General features: G+C 30.9%; 1 protein-coding gene across 1 annotated transcript; it reads right to left on the reverse strand.

Annotated features, from left to right (window-relative positions):
- Window positions 1–1700: 1700 nt before the first annotated feature.
- LOC118348965 lies at window positions 1701–7322 on the reverse strand. Its single transcript, XM_035691586.1, has 8 exons — window positions 4403–7322; window positions 3794–3948; window positions 3264–3534; window positions 3100–3196; window positions 2876–3000; window positions 2714–2792; window positions 2003–2123; window positions 1701–1853 (listed from the first exon to the last, which is right to left on the reverse strand). The coding sequence occupies exons 1-8, from the start codon at window positions 7320–7322 to the stop codon at window positions 1701–1703; spliced, it is 3921 nt and encodes a 1306-aa protein (XP_035547479.1).
- Window positions 7323–16691: the final 9369 nt, after the last annotated feature.

Genomic DNA, 16691 nt, shown 5'->3' on the forward strand with positions numbered 1-16691 from the left:
CAACAAATTTACGTAGTTATATTTTTTTATGACTTATTACATATTTTTTCCAGACTTAATAGTTACATCCAAAAGATAATTTACATAGGTTCATAACAGAATAGACATATGCATGAGAAAGAAAGTTGAAATTACAGGTAAAGAAAAAAAGTTAAGCCTAAACAGATTAGTCAAGACGAGCTTCCAATTTTCACATCTTCGGACCCAATATTTACACGTAAAATATAAATAGATATTTATTGGTTTCCCAGCTTTTTTTTTTAAATGCCATTGCTTTCCAGTTAAATATGAATTTTGAGTGCTTTCATGAAATAGCTCAGGCATATGCATAATATTTGTAATTACACTATGACAACTTATAAAAAGTAAGTCTTAACTTTAGAATGTATGCGACCAACTTCTATAATCGTCGAGCATTGGAATGTAACTATCAAAGGAACTGAATGGATTTTGCTCCTACTATGACCAATTCTATTGACACTAAAGTTTTCCATGTTGGTCGAATAAATAGGGACATACATTTTATATATAAAGTGTATTTTGAATTGTATGATATAGTCATCTGAAAATATATGATATATGGTTTTTACTTCCAAAAAATACTCTATGTAATTGTTTAGGTTTTCTTATCAGTTAAATTTTGTTCTCGATAACATTATGCATTCTATCTATTTTTATCATGTGGTTCATACACATCCAGTTTATAAAACTACAAGCTGGAAACTACCTAAAATGTATAAAAATACAGCTACCATGTAAAGAGAGATGCTAAAATCCAAGTGACAAACTCTGTATCAAATAGTTGCTACACTAGCAGTTTCGAAAACTATAGAGTACAAACAATGTATACATGATGATGCTTAAAATATAGTATATACGATCAGTCCTTAAAAGCTGTAAAATAAGCTTCTTATCTAAACATATATGCTAAAACACAAACCAAGAAGTGTTTTATCAGATGGTTGGTACACATGCACGTAAAAAAATTCCACACTACAAACTAAAAGATTAAAAGTTTTATAATTATAAACATGTTCATGCAAATTCATATATTGTGATTATAAAAATTCTACAAATTATATATATTTATTTTTATAATCAATGTGAATCTTAAAATATAAATAAACTATTTTTTTCTATTACATATTCTCCAATTTCGTAAATATTGTTTTTTAAATATTTGTTATTCTTTTCACATTTGGGCACACGTGCAATGCACGTGTTTCCTTTTACTAGTATATATATATATATATATATATATATATATATATATATACTAGGTCAAAATAACGTGCAAAGCACGTTTGCCTAGTTGGGTGAAATAATTATTTTAAAAAAATAATATATATTCTATACAAAAAGTTTATTTCAATCAATAAATTAAGACACATAGGAAAAAATGTGAAATCTAATAAATATTTAAGGGTAATGATAGTTAAGCAGAGTATAATAATTACATGCTTGCATAGATTAGAAGATAAAAACATTAGTTTAAAATATAACATACTCCAACACATATTTATAACATTGATAGTTTTAGCAAAGTTACTTGCGATAAGTTTAATACAAACCGAACAAAAACATTAGTTCAAAATATAACATAGTCCAACACATATTTATAACATCGATAGTTTTAGCAACAAACTCGACAAAAACATCAGTTCAAAATATGAGTCCTTTGATGTTTTTACTATGATCCATCATTTTGTGTCTTCTTGTACTGCATCAATAGAAATGACATTGAAATTCTTGTGCTGTTGTTGGTTGAGTCGATTGGGATCTACTAAAAGTTCAATCATCCACTCTTTCTGTGAAACTTGTGCTACAAGATTTTCTATATAAGGCAAATGTTCCTGCAAAAGAAATTTTTAATAACCTTGCATGATTAATAAAAATTTAAAGAATATATATGCTGGAAATTAATGTAGTAAATATGTCAAAAATTATAAGACGGACGTTTTTACTCACAACAATAAAGGTAATAGAAAATAAGAAAACATACATCACCAGTATGCTTCATCAGCTCAACTGCCGAACAACCGAATGCTTCCTCTACAACTTCACCAAACATAACAGCAGATAGTCTTCCTGTACCATCGTCGAGTTGAACATATGCTCGACAACTATAAAATTGATGGAAATATCATTTTAAGTTAGAATCAATAAAAGCTATACATTAAATTTATCACATAAATTATCAAACAGAACAAAAAATTTGAATGATACATACCGTGGTTGGGAAATACTTTGGTGTTTGCAATGGTAACAAAGGAAGCTATCATTGTAATCATACCCAGTTCCTTTATAACAACCAATACATGACATGTAAAAAAATATCTGGCGCAAGTCAACCACTATTATCTTCGCCTTTATCCAAAATTTTGCTTTCTACATTACATCAAAAATAATTTTTTAGATGAATTGATTGTATAAATATTTGAATTTGTTACGAAGAATAGGATTTTACCGCCATGGGTTGTAAACTTTTGATCAACTCAGCAACATCACAATTCTTGATTATTTCTCGTATACCAACAGAAGACAGCGATGTAGACGGGTATGTCAAGCATCTTGCAATAATACTCTCAAGTAATGAATCATTAATTACCGCCCTTAAAATTCATAAAAACAAATGCAACATAAGAAATAAAAATATGAAGATTTTAATATTCAAGTAGGACGAAACAAATAATGACTTATTTCTGACGATTACCACTCTTGCAATGAAGTTGCCTCAGGAAGAACAGGATTGATCATAAATTTACTTTTCGGACGTGATGAAAGAGACAATCCTTCATTAGAAATAGAGATCGTGATTAATGCAAGCATATACAATATAAAAGAAAAATATAAGATTGTTAATTATTAAAAATACCATTATAAGAACCAACTCTTATTCTTGTTCCAAGTATAACTGGCTTTGTCCCAATTATTTCTGAGATTTTTTTGCATTCATCTTGCACAAATTGACCCCACATAGTTAAACATATGGGGTTTAAGCTACAAAAATTGGAATAAAAAAAGAATTAACAGAATATACAAGAAATAAAGATTGAAACATAATTTTAAAAAAGTGAACTACCCAAAAAATATTTTTACCTTTGATCAATGACATATATTTCCTGAATAGTTGTTGGTCCATGTACTGAAGTTATCTCTCTACATGGCTTGATATTGATTGCAACAGCTAAAACATCTGACAAATAAGATTTAAATTTTTAATAAATTGATAATTAAATATTCTAAAATCAAGAGTGAATTACCTATTTCTGCAATTGAGTCTTTGTAAGCGTCTAATTCATTGAACGGAATGAGTTGGTACTTTGGTGCCTCCAATTGTTCTTCATCCTTTGGAACTTCCTCAATTATCGTTTTGGAATTTAAGATCCATTGATATTCATGTGTTTCAATTCTATACTTCGGATCCAGTGGCCTTACATATGCATTACTGATGTAATATGACCGGAAAATATGTAAAGTATCATCTCGCGAGTCTATATCTTTATCAAACATTGTTGCTTGTACTCGATTTCCCTGTATAGTATAAGAAATTGAAATAAATAATTTACAAAAAAAAATATTGTAATAAATAATTGAGTATAATAATTTTGTTTATTTTAAATTATTTTTGGGTTTTAAAAAAATAATATATTTAAGATTTTTTACAAATTAGTAGTAAAAAAAATAAAAATACAAAACTTAATAAATATGATACAAAAATAACAAAATCATTTATCAGTTGTCAGTACACCAAAAAAAAATAAAAGACAATAGATAGAAATAAATATTATACCTCTGGATCAATCAACGTTAGGCTTTGGTACTTCACTGGTGAGCGTTGGCCTGTTCGTTTGGGTGACTTGTCTGCCACGATCATTTTGATTTTCCAATTCCTTGTACTTGGAGTGATATCTTTTATCGATGTATAAACCGTCCGCATCTTTAAAACTGTTCACATACAAAAATATTAAAGGTGTAAGTGTAGTAACCCAATACTAAATTAAAAAAAAAAAATTACAATGAGAAATAAAGAACACAATACTAAACATATAGAAAAAGAATTCTATAAAATGCATAATTTTGTTTAAGTAGTTAAACTAAAATTATACAATTAAATCATTACCTGTAGAACATTAATCTGAACATGCTAATCTTAATAATTCTGTATAGACAATATTTTTTGTGCAGTTCTTTTCTGATCGATTAGTCGACACCGGCCGTATTAAAACCCTTACTGTAGATGCAGTCTTAGCCCTTGATAAAGCCACATATAATTGACCATGTGAGAAAACAGGTTGAGGTAAATATATCCCAACAAAATCCAATGTTTGCCCTTGTGACTTATTTATAGTCATTGCAAAACTTAATCTGATAGGGAACTGGGTTCTTTTGAATGGGAAACCACTATTTTCATCAAGATTTGGCAAGAATGAGATCCTTGGAATAAAGACTCTTTTTCCGCTATGGTGCCCAACTGCGATTTCTACATCAATTACATTTCGATCAAAAGCCCGACAAATTAGACGTGTTCCGTTGCATAGTCCTTCTGAAGGGTTAATGTTTCTAAGCAACATGATGGGACAGTTTATCTTTAGTAACAATTCATGAGGAGGAAGTCCATTTGGGGTTAGAGTATTTAAAAAATCCTCCATAACTGATTGTTCAGATGCATCTATTGCTTCATCAAAACTATAATATCGCCTAAGCTCACCAGGAAACCTATGAATCAGTAATGTATTTATTTCATCAACATAACTGTTCTTTGGTGTTAATATGGCCCGATTCATCATAGCTGAAATATTTATTGAATATTCATGAATATCTTGGAAAACAACATCTATTAAATGATCCAAAGAAGTACAGTCATCTTCATAGGGAACAAGCATGCCATTAGAAATTTTTACAGTTTCGTCAATTGTGATTGGTGGCATTCCGTTGCCTAATTCTAACACATATTCTGAAAAAACTGGATCCAATCTTGCTCTCATATTTTCAGTTAAACGAAGTTTGATCAATGTAGGCCACAAATAAGAAGAAACCAAACTGGCGTCAACATGTTCTTGTCTTGTTCCTTTACGAACCACAGGTAAAACCTGGCGAAAATCTCCACCAAAAACGACAACTTTTCCACCGAATGTTAACTCTGAATCATTAATGTCTCGTAACATTTTATCTAAAGCTTCGATGTGTTGTTTTCTTGACATAGGGGCCTCATCCCATATAATTAACCTTGCTACACGTAGTAGCTTTGCAATGGCACTTTGTTTACTAACACAACACATGCTATGTTCATCAGTATCTAATGGAATCTTAAAGCGCGAGTGTGCTGTTCGACCTCCAGGAAGGATAGATGCAGCAACACCAGATGAAGCAGTTGCAAGTGCCACTAATTTTCTTGATCTTACTGCAGCGAGAAGTGCCTTGTACAGGAATGTCTTCCCTGTCCCACCAGGGCCATCAACAAAGAATGTAGCAGTTTTGTTTGAAAAAACATTTTCCAAAACTGAATTATAGACATGTCGCTGTTCACTATTAAGGATTTCTGATGCAGCAGTATCTTCTTCTGGAATTTCAACAGCCAATTCATCATCGATTTCCCTAGATTCGAATTGGTCTTCATCAAAACAAATGTCGTCATCAAGAAGATGAAATGAATTAATGTGTTTCCCCATTGATTCAAGTGTAAAAGAGATTGAGCGCAAAACTTGCATTCTTACAGTCAACATAGAATCTTCAGTTGACCTAAAATCAATTGACATATCTTGCTCAAAACGTTCCCAAAGCTCTCTCGGATTGGTTGGATTACAATAAACCAATATAGTTGCAAATAGCCGCCTCAAACTGGACGGCATTTGATATAGAGATGCTTCATGTAAACAATCTTCTAAACCACTGTCTCTCTGTAGCAAACCATGCATAGTTGCTGCCTCACGAAAAGTTGGAGCCACAACACCATCAACTGTCCTAAGATCTTCAAATGACAAAGGTCCTCTTACATGATTTAGCAATATCCGCAGATAATACCTCTCACCTTCAAATGGATTTGCTGTAATAATTCGACCTATAACAGTTTTCTTTTTTCGACAAGTCCACTCTTTGTATTGTTGGCTCCAAACATAGAATTCTGGAAATTCTTTGTACAACAATGTCCTGGCATTCTCATCCACTCGATTTAATGCAAAGAATTCTGTTAACATCGATTTTGCAGACCGATCAGAGTTGAGAACATTGATTAAGTCTTCATTTGCTCGAAAAGTTACTTGGTGTTGATCCTCAAGATGTAAATGTAAGCTATACACTGCTGGGTACATTTCATTAACAACAAAGCCATATATTCTCCACATAGCTTCAGGCGGAGCAATCCATCGGGCTGATTGGAATTGTTGGATTTCATCAATTTGTTGATTATTTTGTTCAGAAACCAAATTGAAAGCAACACGATCATGCCCTTTGTAAATGTACTTATAAAGATATTTGACTGCTGTTATAGTAGAACAAATCTCGACGTTAATGTGACAGTCAAATGTTGCAAGCAAATACGGATTATATGGAACGACCCAACGGTTATCCAAATTATGACCTCTCACTTTGACAGTTATTCCATTGTCAGAACGCCTATATATTGGGAAGCAATCATTTCCAACAGTCGTACTTGATGCAAAATTTTTTGGATAATGGCTTTTGCAATAACCATTTTTTTTCATGCAAACATTTGTTGGATTCAACACTCCACATGGTCCATGCATCATATGCTTGACAACGGCGTTATGCAAGTGCAAATTCGTATTTTTATCAGGTATTTCTGCCGATACAATGTCATCAAAAGATTCAGGCGCATAGAGTTTCCAATCTCTTTGTAATATAATTAGAAAATGAGCATGTGGAATGCCTCTTTTTTGGTGCTCAATAACATAAACATATGCTGAAACTTTTCCAAATATCTGTTGCTTGAATAATCGATCCTTTAATTCTTCTAATTTTGCACGAAAGACCCGAGCAACTAAATCAGGCCGATTTTGACTCTCCTCATGTAGGCGTAATTCATTTGAAATTTCTTGCCAATTTGGATTGCATGTCATTGTTAAAAAAATGTCTGGTTTACCATAACGCTGAACTAAAGCCATTGCTTCCATATATCTTTTTCGCATGTCTCTTGGACCCCCAATAAATGACGAAGGCAGAATAATCCGTTTTCCAACATTAGAAGCGTTAGTTTCCCCTAGTGTAATGGTATCAACAATACCTTGATATAACTCAGATCGAATATGTTGTTGTTTGCTACGGAAATAGTCTAATCTTGACGTCTCGATCTTAACATACATATCAACAACGAATTGTTGCAATAGACGACCAGACAGCAACAAAATTGATCTGAAATTTTCTCTGATTTGTAATTTGTAGCAATAATACTCACGACACGAAACAATTGGATCCTTCATTTTTCTGTTTAATGCTACAAAAGTTGAAGGGGAATGCAATATTACAAAATTGGACGTGTACAAACTATGCATTAGTATTGGTCTATGCATATGCATATGCAAAGTCATATTTGCATAATATGACCATAAAATCCTCCACATTGGCTTATGCATATCCAAATATTTAGCTACCTATGAACAGTGCTTATCCAAATTTGGATAATCACTATTCACCCCACAAATATTATTGTAATCATTATTTATCTCTCCTCCCACTCACTATTCACAATCATTTTTCAACAACACAACAAATCTTCACTTGCACATTCATTTTATTATTATAATATATTATATATATTTTTTTCATTTTATTATATTTTTAATATAATATATATAAAAAAAGTATATTTTTTATTATTGAATTTATATTATTAATGTCAAATGTATGTAGTGGATGCTAATTGCAAAATATATATAAAAAAATTGATTTTAGCAAAACAATAATAATAATAAAATAATAATATTTTATTATTATTTTGTGTCAAATATGCATAAACCAATGTGAGAATTTTGCTTGAATGACAAAGTGGATATGTAAAAGAGGCGATTTTGCATATGCATATGTATAGACCAATGCTAATGCTCTAAGTACAAAATGGAAAGATTAACATTATACTCTAATCTCGTTGTTCTCTTGTAAGTAATTCTTCTGCTGACATTGATTGGTGAGGATCTATTGATCGGGTTGTTTCATTACATATTACTGTGCTTCCTCTATTGATCCTTTTAATGCCTTGGTGCCAACCAGTATCTCCAAAAGGAAATAACAGCGGATACTGAAGTGGATCATAGCAGCCAAAATAATACTTAACTATATGACTTCCACCAGAATGACTAAAGACACAAATGTCCCGTCCTCCCAACTGATCTGCATCTTCATTTTCAACCCATATTGCTGCAACTTGTGAAGATGTCGGGGCATTGAACACACGCTGATCTAGGCAAGCATCTGATCTTATATGGATTACTTGATTTTCCAAATTTGGCAAATCACCAAGAGATCGGAAAAACACAGAATATGAATTTATGCGAAGAATATCGATGAGTTGAACTATAATTGATGGGTTCATTCTGTCTGAATCAGAAATACGATTTTCTAATTCGTGCTCAGTATCATAGAAATACAATTGGAGAGAAGAAGGACGACCATTTAAAGGAACTAAATCGTCGATATAGTGATAGATTTGTCCCTGAGTTCGGAAGGTATAAATCCCTTTATTTCGTCTGCAAAGATCTCTATCGAATTTAACTCCAAAAGATGTAAACGCGAACTTGTTATTATAAGTCCGAACATAGGTCTTAAAATGCGCGGCTTCATTTGCATCGGAGGTAAAAAGATCATAAAGCTGATCAGGGACATCATTTGTGGCCAAAGAAATTGTCCCATCTGCACAGCAAAATCCGTTTGTTTCATGATAGAATCGTTTTGCTTTACAATGTCTGCAACAAGGCACATACGGCAAGGAATATGCTTCAGATGGCACAACTTGCAATAGTTGTCTACGTCCAACAAAGCGACGATGTCCCCCACCTATTGAGTTTAAAAATGAACAGAAGACAATAGGCGTAAACCCATCGAATTGTTTGAATGATCTGGCTAAGGACACTGCTGGAAGAGTGTCAATAGTTGACAATGGAATAAGAACGAATAATATAATTATATTTGTTTCTTACCCCTACGAGGTGATGGTATACTTGTTTCAAAACTTGACTCTTCCCGAACAACACATGGAGCCTATTTGAATAGGATGTTCTCAAATTTCAATAAAAAAGAATATAAGGCTGATTGAATAAGAAATATGAAAAAATAATTTCAAGAAAACCTGTTGAATCAAAAACTGATTAGAGACGGTCGTTTCATCTATGTTTGTGTTTCCTGATTTACGTGTCAGGAAATCCATAGAATCACTCGGACAATCAGAACGATTCGCCACATTGTTTAATGATGAAGTTGCCTCTGAATCAACTATATAGACATTAACACCAGGAGGAACACATATTTCATGAGACGAAACCAATTCATCAATATCAACACCAGCGCGGAAAATTCGTTGTCTCTTTGACACTTTTTGTAGAACAGTGAAATCCTGAATGATGTTTATATGTTGGACATCATTATTTGAAGGTTCATCAATTGACATAGTCATTTGATCACCCCCAAATGAAGCTGAATCTTTTAATTGGATGGAATTGCTTCTAGATGCTTTTTTTTTAGCATATCTTTCTCTCTATTTTCTACGGAGTTCTTCTTTTTTCTCTTCAGGTAAATCTTTATACGAGATTTTCTTCGCCGGTTGTTTTCCATGATCTTCAAAAAATAGTTTCAAAGCTTAACTTTTATAAAACTAATATTACTATTTGAAAACAAATGCTACATAACTCATTAACACAATCTTACCACTTCTCATTATGTTAACGAAGCAAACAATTCTTCTAAACGTTGGATAATACTGTTCCACACAACCCAAACTAAATGAATAATTAATAAGTACTTAATGCGAAATAAACGTCTCCAAGATAGTGACATATATAATAATATATATATATATAAAGGCACTTACAGGTCTTGAAATGAACAGTGGAGAGTTTTTTATATATTTAGATCTCTTGATAAGGAGGATAATTCCTGTTTAGACACAAAAGACATTGTAAGTTTTGATTGCATTGTATACACACAAACACACACACACACACACACACACATAACATCGTTGGTCTTTGAAGTGTCATTTGTGTATGTCGTTTAGGTTCCTATTTATTCGAGATTTATGTGGTTTTGGTTCCTATTTATTCGACATTTTTTCCCATCTTGTTGTATTTTTCATGTCCATTTTTGCATTTCGATCTGGATTTGAAGGTTTTTTGGTATCTTTAATCGTTTGGCATTTCCATTTGGATTTGGGATATATTTTCATTTTGTTGTATTTTCATTGTTCATTTTTGCATATGAATTAGGATCTAGATGCGATATATTTTTTCATTGGTCTTCGAAGTGCTGTTTGTGTATTTTTATTATTCATTTTTTGATCTATATTTGGATCTAAAGGTTTTACTCGCATTTTTTCATTTTCTTGCAATTTTTTTCATTTAATTTTTGGATGTGTAAAACCTATTATTAGAAAGAAAATTATAATATTAGCAAAAATGTTATGATTTTTTTTGTTGTATTATTGTATTTTTTTATTTTCATATTTTCACTAAGTTGTGTTCGTTTCGTTAGTTGATTTTGAGATGACATATGTAGTAGGCCTGCAATCCGAGCTAAAAGTATCGGATATGCTTTCTAATTGAACAGTAGTTTTTCTAATCTAATGTAAAATATTTTACTCATACCTAACCAAAACATGAATATGCATTTAAGTTATATGAAGACCTTTAAATATAATTATTATTTTCATAAATTTCCGTTTTAACACCGGTAAATAGATATCGAATTGCCTCTATCTCTAAAAGATGATCAAGAGAGTAATCGAAAAGATGGTCACCTTGACCGAGCTGACGTTTTCTTATATATTATTTTCATTTTTCAGATTCGGCCTCCTGCGTAACAATAATATATTAGATAAACTTTCATTTTCTAATAATATTTTATATTATTATTAGCTCTTTAATTTTATATTATTATTATTATTATGATAATTTTCATTATTTTATTTTACGATTACAAAAGTTATTGTGTATTCTGTATTGAGGTGTTTTCTTAATATATTAGATAAACTTTAGTTTTCTAATAAAATTTTATATTATTATTGCCTATTTAATTTCAAATTTTTTGCCTTTATTATTTTATTTTATTATTGCAAAAGCTATTGTGTATTTTGTGTTAATGTGTTTTTTTATATATTATTTTCATTTTTCAGATTGGGCCTTCTGGATCATAATAATATACGATATAAATTTCAATTTTCTAATAGTATTTTATATTATTATTTAATTTTAATTTTTTATTTTGTTATTATGATAGTTTTCATTATTTTATTTTACTATTACAAAAGTTGTTGTTCATTTTGTGTATTGGCTCTTCAATTTCATTTTTTTATTATTATTGTGATCGTCTTCATTATTTTATTTTACTAATACAAAAGTTGTTGTGTATTTTGTGTTAATGTGTTTTTTTATATATTATTTTCATTTTTCAGATTCGGCCTCCTGCGTCACAATAATATATTAGATAAACTTTCATTTTCTAATAATATTTTATATTATTATTGACTCTTTAATTTCATATTATTATTATTATTATTATTATTATTATTATTATTATTTTTATTATTTTATTTTACTATTACAAAAGTTATTGTGTATTCTGGTGTTTTCTTAATATATTAGATAAACTTTAGTTTTCTAATAATATTTTATATTATTATTGCCTCTTTAATTTCAAATTTTTTGCCTTTATTATTTTATTTTATTATTGCAAAAGCTATTGTGTATTTTGTGTTAATGTGTTTTCTTATATATTATTTTCATTTTTCAGATTGGGCCTTCTGGATTACAATAATATGCGATATAAATTTTAATTTTCTAATAGTATTTTATATTATTGTTTAATTTTAAATTTTTATTTTATTATTATGATAGTTTTCATTATTTTATTTTACTATTGCAAAAGTTGTTGTGCATTTTGTGTTAAGGTATTTTCTTCAATTTTTTAATAATATTTTATATTATTATTGGCTTTTTAATTTCATTTTTTTATTATTAATGATCGCTTTCATTATATTATTTTATTATTGTATTAAAGTGTTTTGTATTTTGTATTGTGTATTATTTTTCGGATTGGGCTTTCTTTGTTGGGAGGTTATGTGAAGTGTTTGGATGAATTTTTATTATTATTGGGCCGGAGTGTGTGTGTGAATTTTTATATATTATCTCTATTCTTTTTCTTTGAGTATGGAATTTTTAAAGTGGTTTTATAGTGATTTATTTTAGTTGGGTTTTGTGTGGGTGTCTTCGGGCCCAGCCCGTATAAGAGAAAAGGGAAGCCCAGCCCTTCGGAAACGCAGCCGTTTTGGCGCTGCTGAAATGAAACCCTAAGGGTTTCATGCTTTTTTGTCTTGCCCATCGTATCGCGCCGCACAAACCGTCTCCCCCGCTCCCATTTCTTCTCCTCTGTTCTCTCTTATTCTTCTTCTTCTTGCTAAACCTTGCGCCGCCATACCCATCTCCCCGAACTAACCCACCCTCGTTTCCGTGTCTCTCTGTTTCTCCCACCACCATGGCCTCTCTCTGCTTTTCTTCAACTCTCTCGCCTCACTCTCCCGTCTCTGCCGCCTCACTATCTCGTCTCTACCTCACTCTCTCGTCCCTCGTCTCTCTTCCTCAGCCTTACTCTGTGGTCCCTCAGCCCCACTCTCCGTCGCACACAACCTAGCCGCAGCCTACAAGTGATACCACGCACGAACCAAGGCCTCACCTCACCCTCTGTCTTCGTTTCCCCATTGTAAGTTTTTTTTTTGTGTTTTTAAAATTACTTTGAAATCTCAAATTTGCTTGATGATATTATGTAATTGTTTAATTAGGATTTTTGAATCCGAAATTTAGGATTTTTGTGGTTGTGTTTGTGTTGTTAGGTTTTGTGTTTAGGCTAGTGCTGTTGAAATTACTTTGAAATCTCAAATCTCAAATATGCGGAGATTCACAAACGGGGAAAAAACCCATAGATCCGAACTACGTCCATTAATTTCTCTACAGATTCACTATAGAAAAAACAAAGTAAAGATCAAACAGAAAAATAAATAAATCTGGAGACAATATCTTCAAAAATATAAACATCTGTTCAAAAATATAAACATCTGTAGAGATCAAAGCTAGACAAACAGGTTAAGGTCTATTCTGATGTAAGTGTTTGCTGGGTATCACAAAACGTGGTTGTATGTTTAATTTGTTTTGTTTTCTATATATGAAAACTCTGTGCATGACTTTGGATGTATTTTTATTTTTTGAATTTTTGATATATAGTCATTTGTGCTTGAATAAAGTATCTCGTTTACATGGGTGCTTGTTCTGTTTTTTGAACTTTCAAGTATTGGAATTGATATTTGGATCTTATGCTGGGTTTGCCCACACTTCTGGTTGGGGATTGCCATTAGAAACATCATATGTATTTTTTTCGGAGGGGTTGATTTGTTTTCTTTTTTAAATATGGGTGGAATGTTCTCTAATGAACAATTTTTGTAATTGTTCTTGTTTCTGTATTTACAGAAATTGCATTTTTCTAATTTCCTTTGTTCTCGGGCATTTCTATTTGTTGTTTCTATTATCTGTGTTCCCAATATTCTGTGCAGCCAATATTCTCTATTTGTTGTTTTTAATTTATTATTTTAATTATATTAAATTTTATTTTTAATTTTTTGAGCTAATTAGGATTTGCAAAATTAGAGATCAAAGCTAGACACTCAAGTTAAGGTCTATTCTGATGTAAGTGTTTGCTGGGTATCACAAAACGTGGTTGTATGTTTATTTTGTTTTGTTTTCTATATATGAAAACTCTGTGCATGACTTTGGATGTATTTTTATTTTTTGAATTTTTGATATATAGTCATTTGTGCTTGAATAAAGTATCTCGTTTACATGGGTGCTTGTTCTGTTTTTTGAACTTTCAAGTATTGGAATTGATATTTGGATCTTATGCTGGGTTTGCCCACACTTCTGGTTGGGGATTGCCATTAGAAACATCATATGTATTTTTTTCGGAGGGGTTGATTTGTTTTCTTTTTTAAATCTGGGTGGAATGTTCTCTAATGAACAATTTTTGTAATTGTTCTTGTTTCTGTATTTACAGAAATTGCATTTTTCTAATTTCCTTTGTTCTCGGGCATTTCTATTTGTTGTTTCTATTATCTGTGTTCCCAATATTCTGTGCAGCCAATATTCTCTATTTGTTGTTTTTAATTTATTATTTTAATTATATTAAATTTTATTTTTAATTTTTTGAGCTAATTAGGATTTGCAAAATTAGAGATCAAAGCTAGACACTCAAGTTAAGGTCTATTCTGATGTAAGTGTTTGCTGGGTATCACAAAACGTGGTTGTATGTTTATTTTGTTTTGTTTTCTATATATGAAAACTCAGTGCATGACTTTGGATGTATTTTTATTTTTTGAATTTTTGATATATAGTCATTTGTGCTTGAATAAAGTATCTCGTTTACATGGGTGCTTGTTCTGTTTTTTGAACTTTCAAGTATTGGAATTGATATTTGGATCTTATGCTGGGTTTGCCCACACTTCTGGTTGGGGATTGCCATTAGAAACATCATATGTATTTTGTCGGAGGGGTTGATTTGTTTTCTTTTTTAAATCTGGGTGGAATGTTCTCTAATGAACAATTTTTGTAATTGTTCTTGTTTCTGTATTTACAGAAATTGCATTTTTCTAATTTCTTTGTTCTCGGGCATTTCTATTTGTTGTTTCTATTATCATTTTTCTAATTTCCTTTGTTCTCGGGCATTTCTATTTGTTGTTTCTATTATCTGTGTTCCCAATATTCTCTGCAGCCAATATTCTCTATTTGTTGTTTTTAATTTATTATTTTAATTATATTAAATTTTATTTTTAATTTTTTGAGCTAATTAGGATTTGCAAAATTAGAGATCAAAGCTAGACACTCAAGTTAAGGTCTATTCTGATGTAAGTGTTTGCTGGGTATCACAAAACGTGGTTGTATGTTTATTTTGTTTTGTTTTCTATATATGAAAACTCTGTGCATGACTTTGGATGTATTTTGAATTTTTGAATTTTTGATATATAGTCATTTGTGCTTGAATAAAGTATCTCGTTTACATAGGTGCTTGTTCTGTTTTTTGAACTTTCAAGTATTGGAATTGATATTTGGATCTTATGCTGGGTTTGCCCACACTTCTGGTTGGGGATTGCCATTAGAAACATCATATGTTTGATAAAATGGTGGTCTTTATGTAAACAAAACAAATAATTTGAGATTAGGTTGACACAAGACTAACGAAGCTAGAAACACAGTATCAAACATGAAAGTAAAAAAATATTTACTCTAAATAACTAACAGAAAATATTACACTAAACAATCATGCACTTACAATGATCAAACACCAGAAAATTTTAGTTTTTGAAATCCGCTGGTAAGAACACCTTAGAAGAGCTGGGAAAGAAGCTGAAAAGAACTCATCAGTAGAAGAAATCATCAGTAAAAATCAGCAGCAAATATTAAAAATCAGTAAAAGGAAAAAAATAGAGGATAAGAGAAGAGACGGTAAAGAAGCTGAAAAGATGATCAGTACGTAAAAGAAAAAATGGAGTATTAGAGAAGAAGTGAAAAATACAGGATTTTTCAGAAAATTACCTGTAATGAGGAACAATATCTGGAACCAAACAAAGAACACTATGAAAATAAGAACTCTCCTAAAGATGAACACAACATCATCTTTTAAAGTATGTTCCTTCTCTTTCTTGGCGTCCTCTTTCCAGACCTCTTATCTATCACCCATATCACCCATCATATCACCCATCAGACTGCTGTAAAGTAAGTAAAAGCTGTAAAACCAATCAAATCAGACATCAAATCAGAGATAAAAAGAAAATCTTCCAACAAAATCAGACATAAAATCACACGGAAAAACAAGTAAAATACTGTTTATTTCTGTTCATTTGAGATAGGCTCTGATAAATAGAATTTTTCATTTATATATATATATTATCTTCCATCTTTTTTGTCATGAATATGATCAGCTGGGGATTTGGTCAAGGGCTTTAATATAAACCCTAGCTAGCTTGAGATAAAGAAAATGTATATATATGGCAGAAAACCTTATATATAGAGAAAAAAGGTTTATTAGAGACCTTTTGTGGAAACTTAGCTGCTATGATTTTCTAATAAAGCCGTGTGTGTGGCTTTATTAGAACTCTAGGTTAAAAAGGTTTAATATAAACCCTAGCTAGCCTGAGATAAAGAAAATGTATATATATGGCAGAAAACCTTATGATCTATGGCAGAAAACCTTATGATCAGCTAGCTCAAGATCAATGTTGTGAGACACATGATATATAAATGTGTGTGTTACATACTCTATATAAAATTCTTTACAAGTTATTAATCAAACACATTAATTCATTACAGATTCTCTCTCTTGTACGATATTTAATAAGGAAACTTCTGTGAAAGATTGCTGAAATTATTTCCTGTCATTATATATATATATATATCGATATATAATAGGAGCCATATGTCTGCAACAGG

The sequence above is a fragment of the Juglans regia genome, chromosome 7 (genome assembly GCF_001411555.2).
Source record: "Juglans regia cultivar Chandler chromosome 7, Walnut 2.0, whole genome shotgun sequence".
In the NCBI taxonomy this organism is placed as follows: Eukaryota; Viridiplantae; Streptophyta; class Magnoliopsida; order Fagales; family Juglandaceae; genus Juglans; species Juglans regia.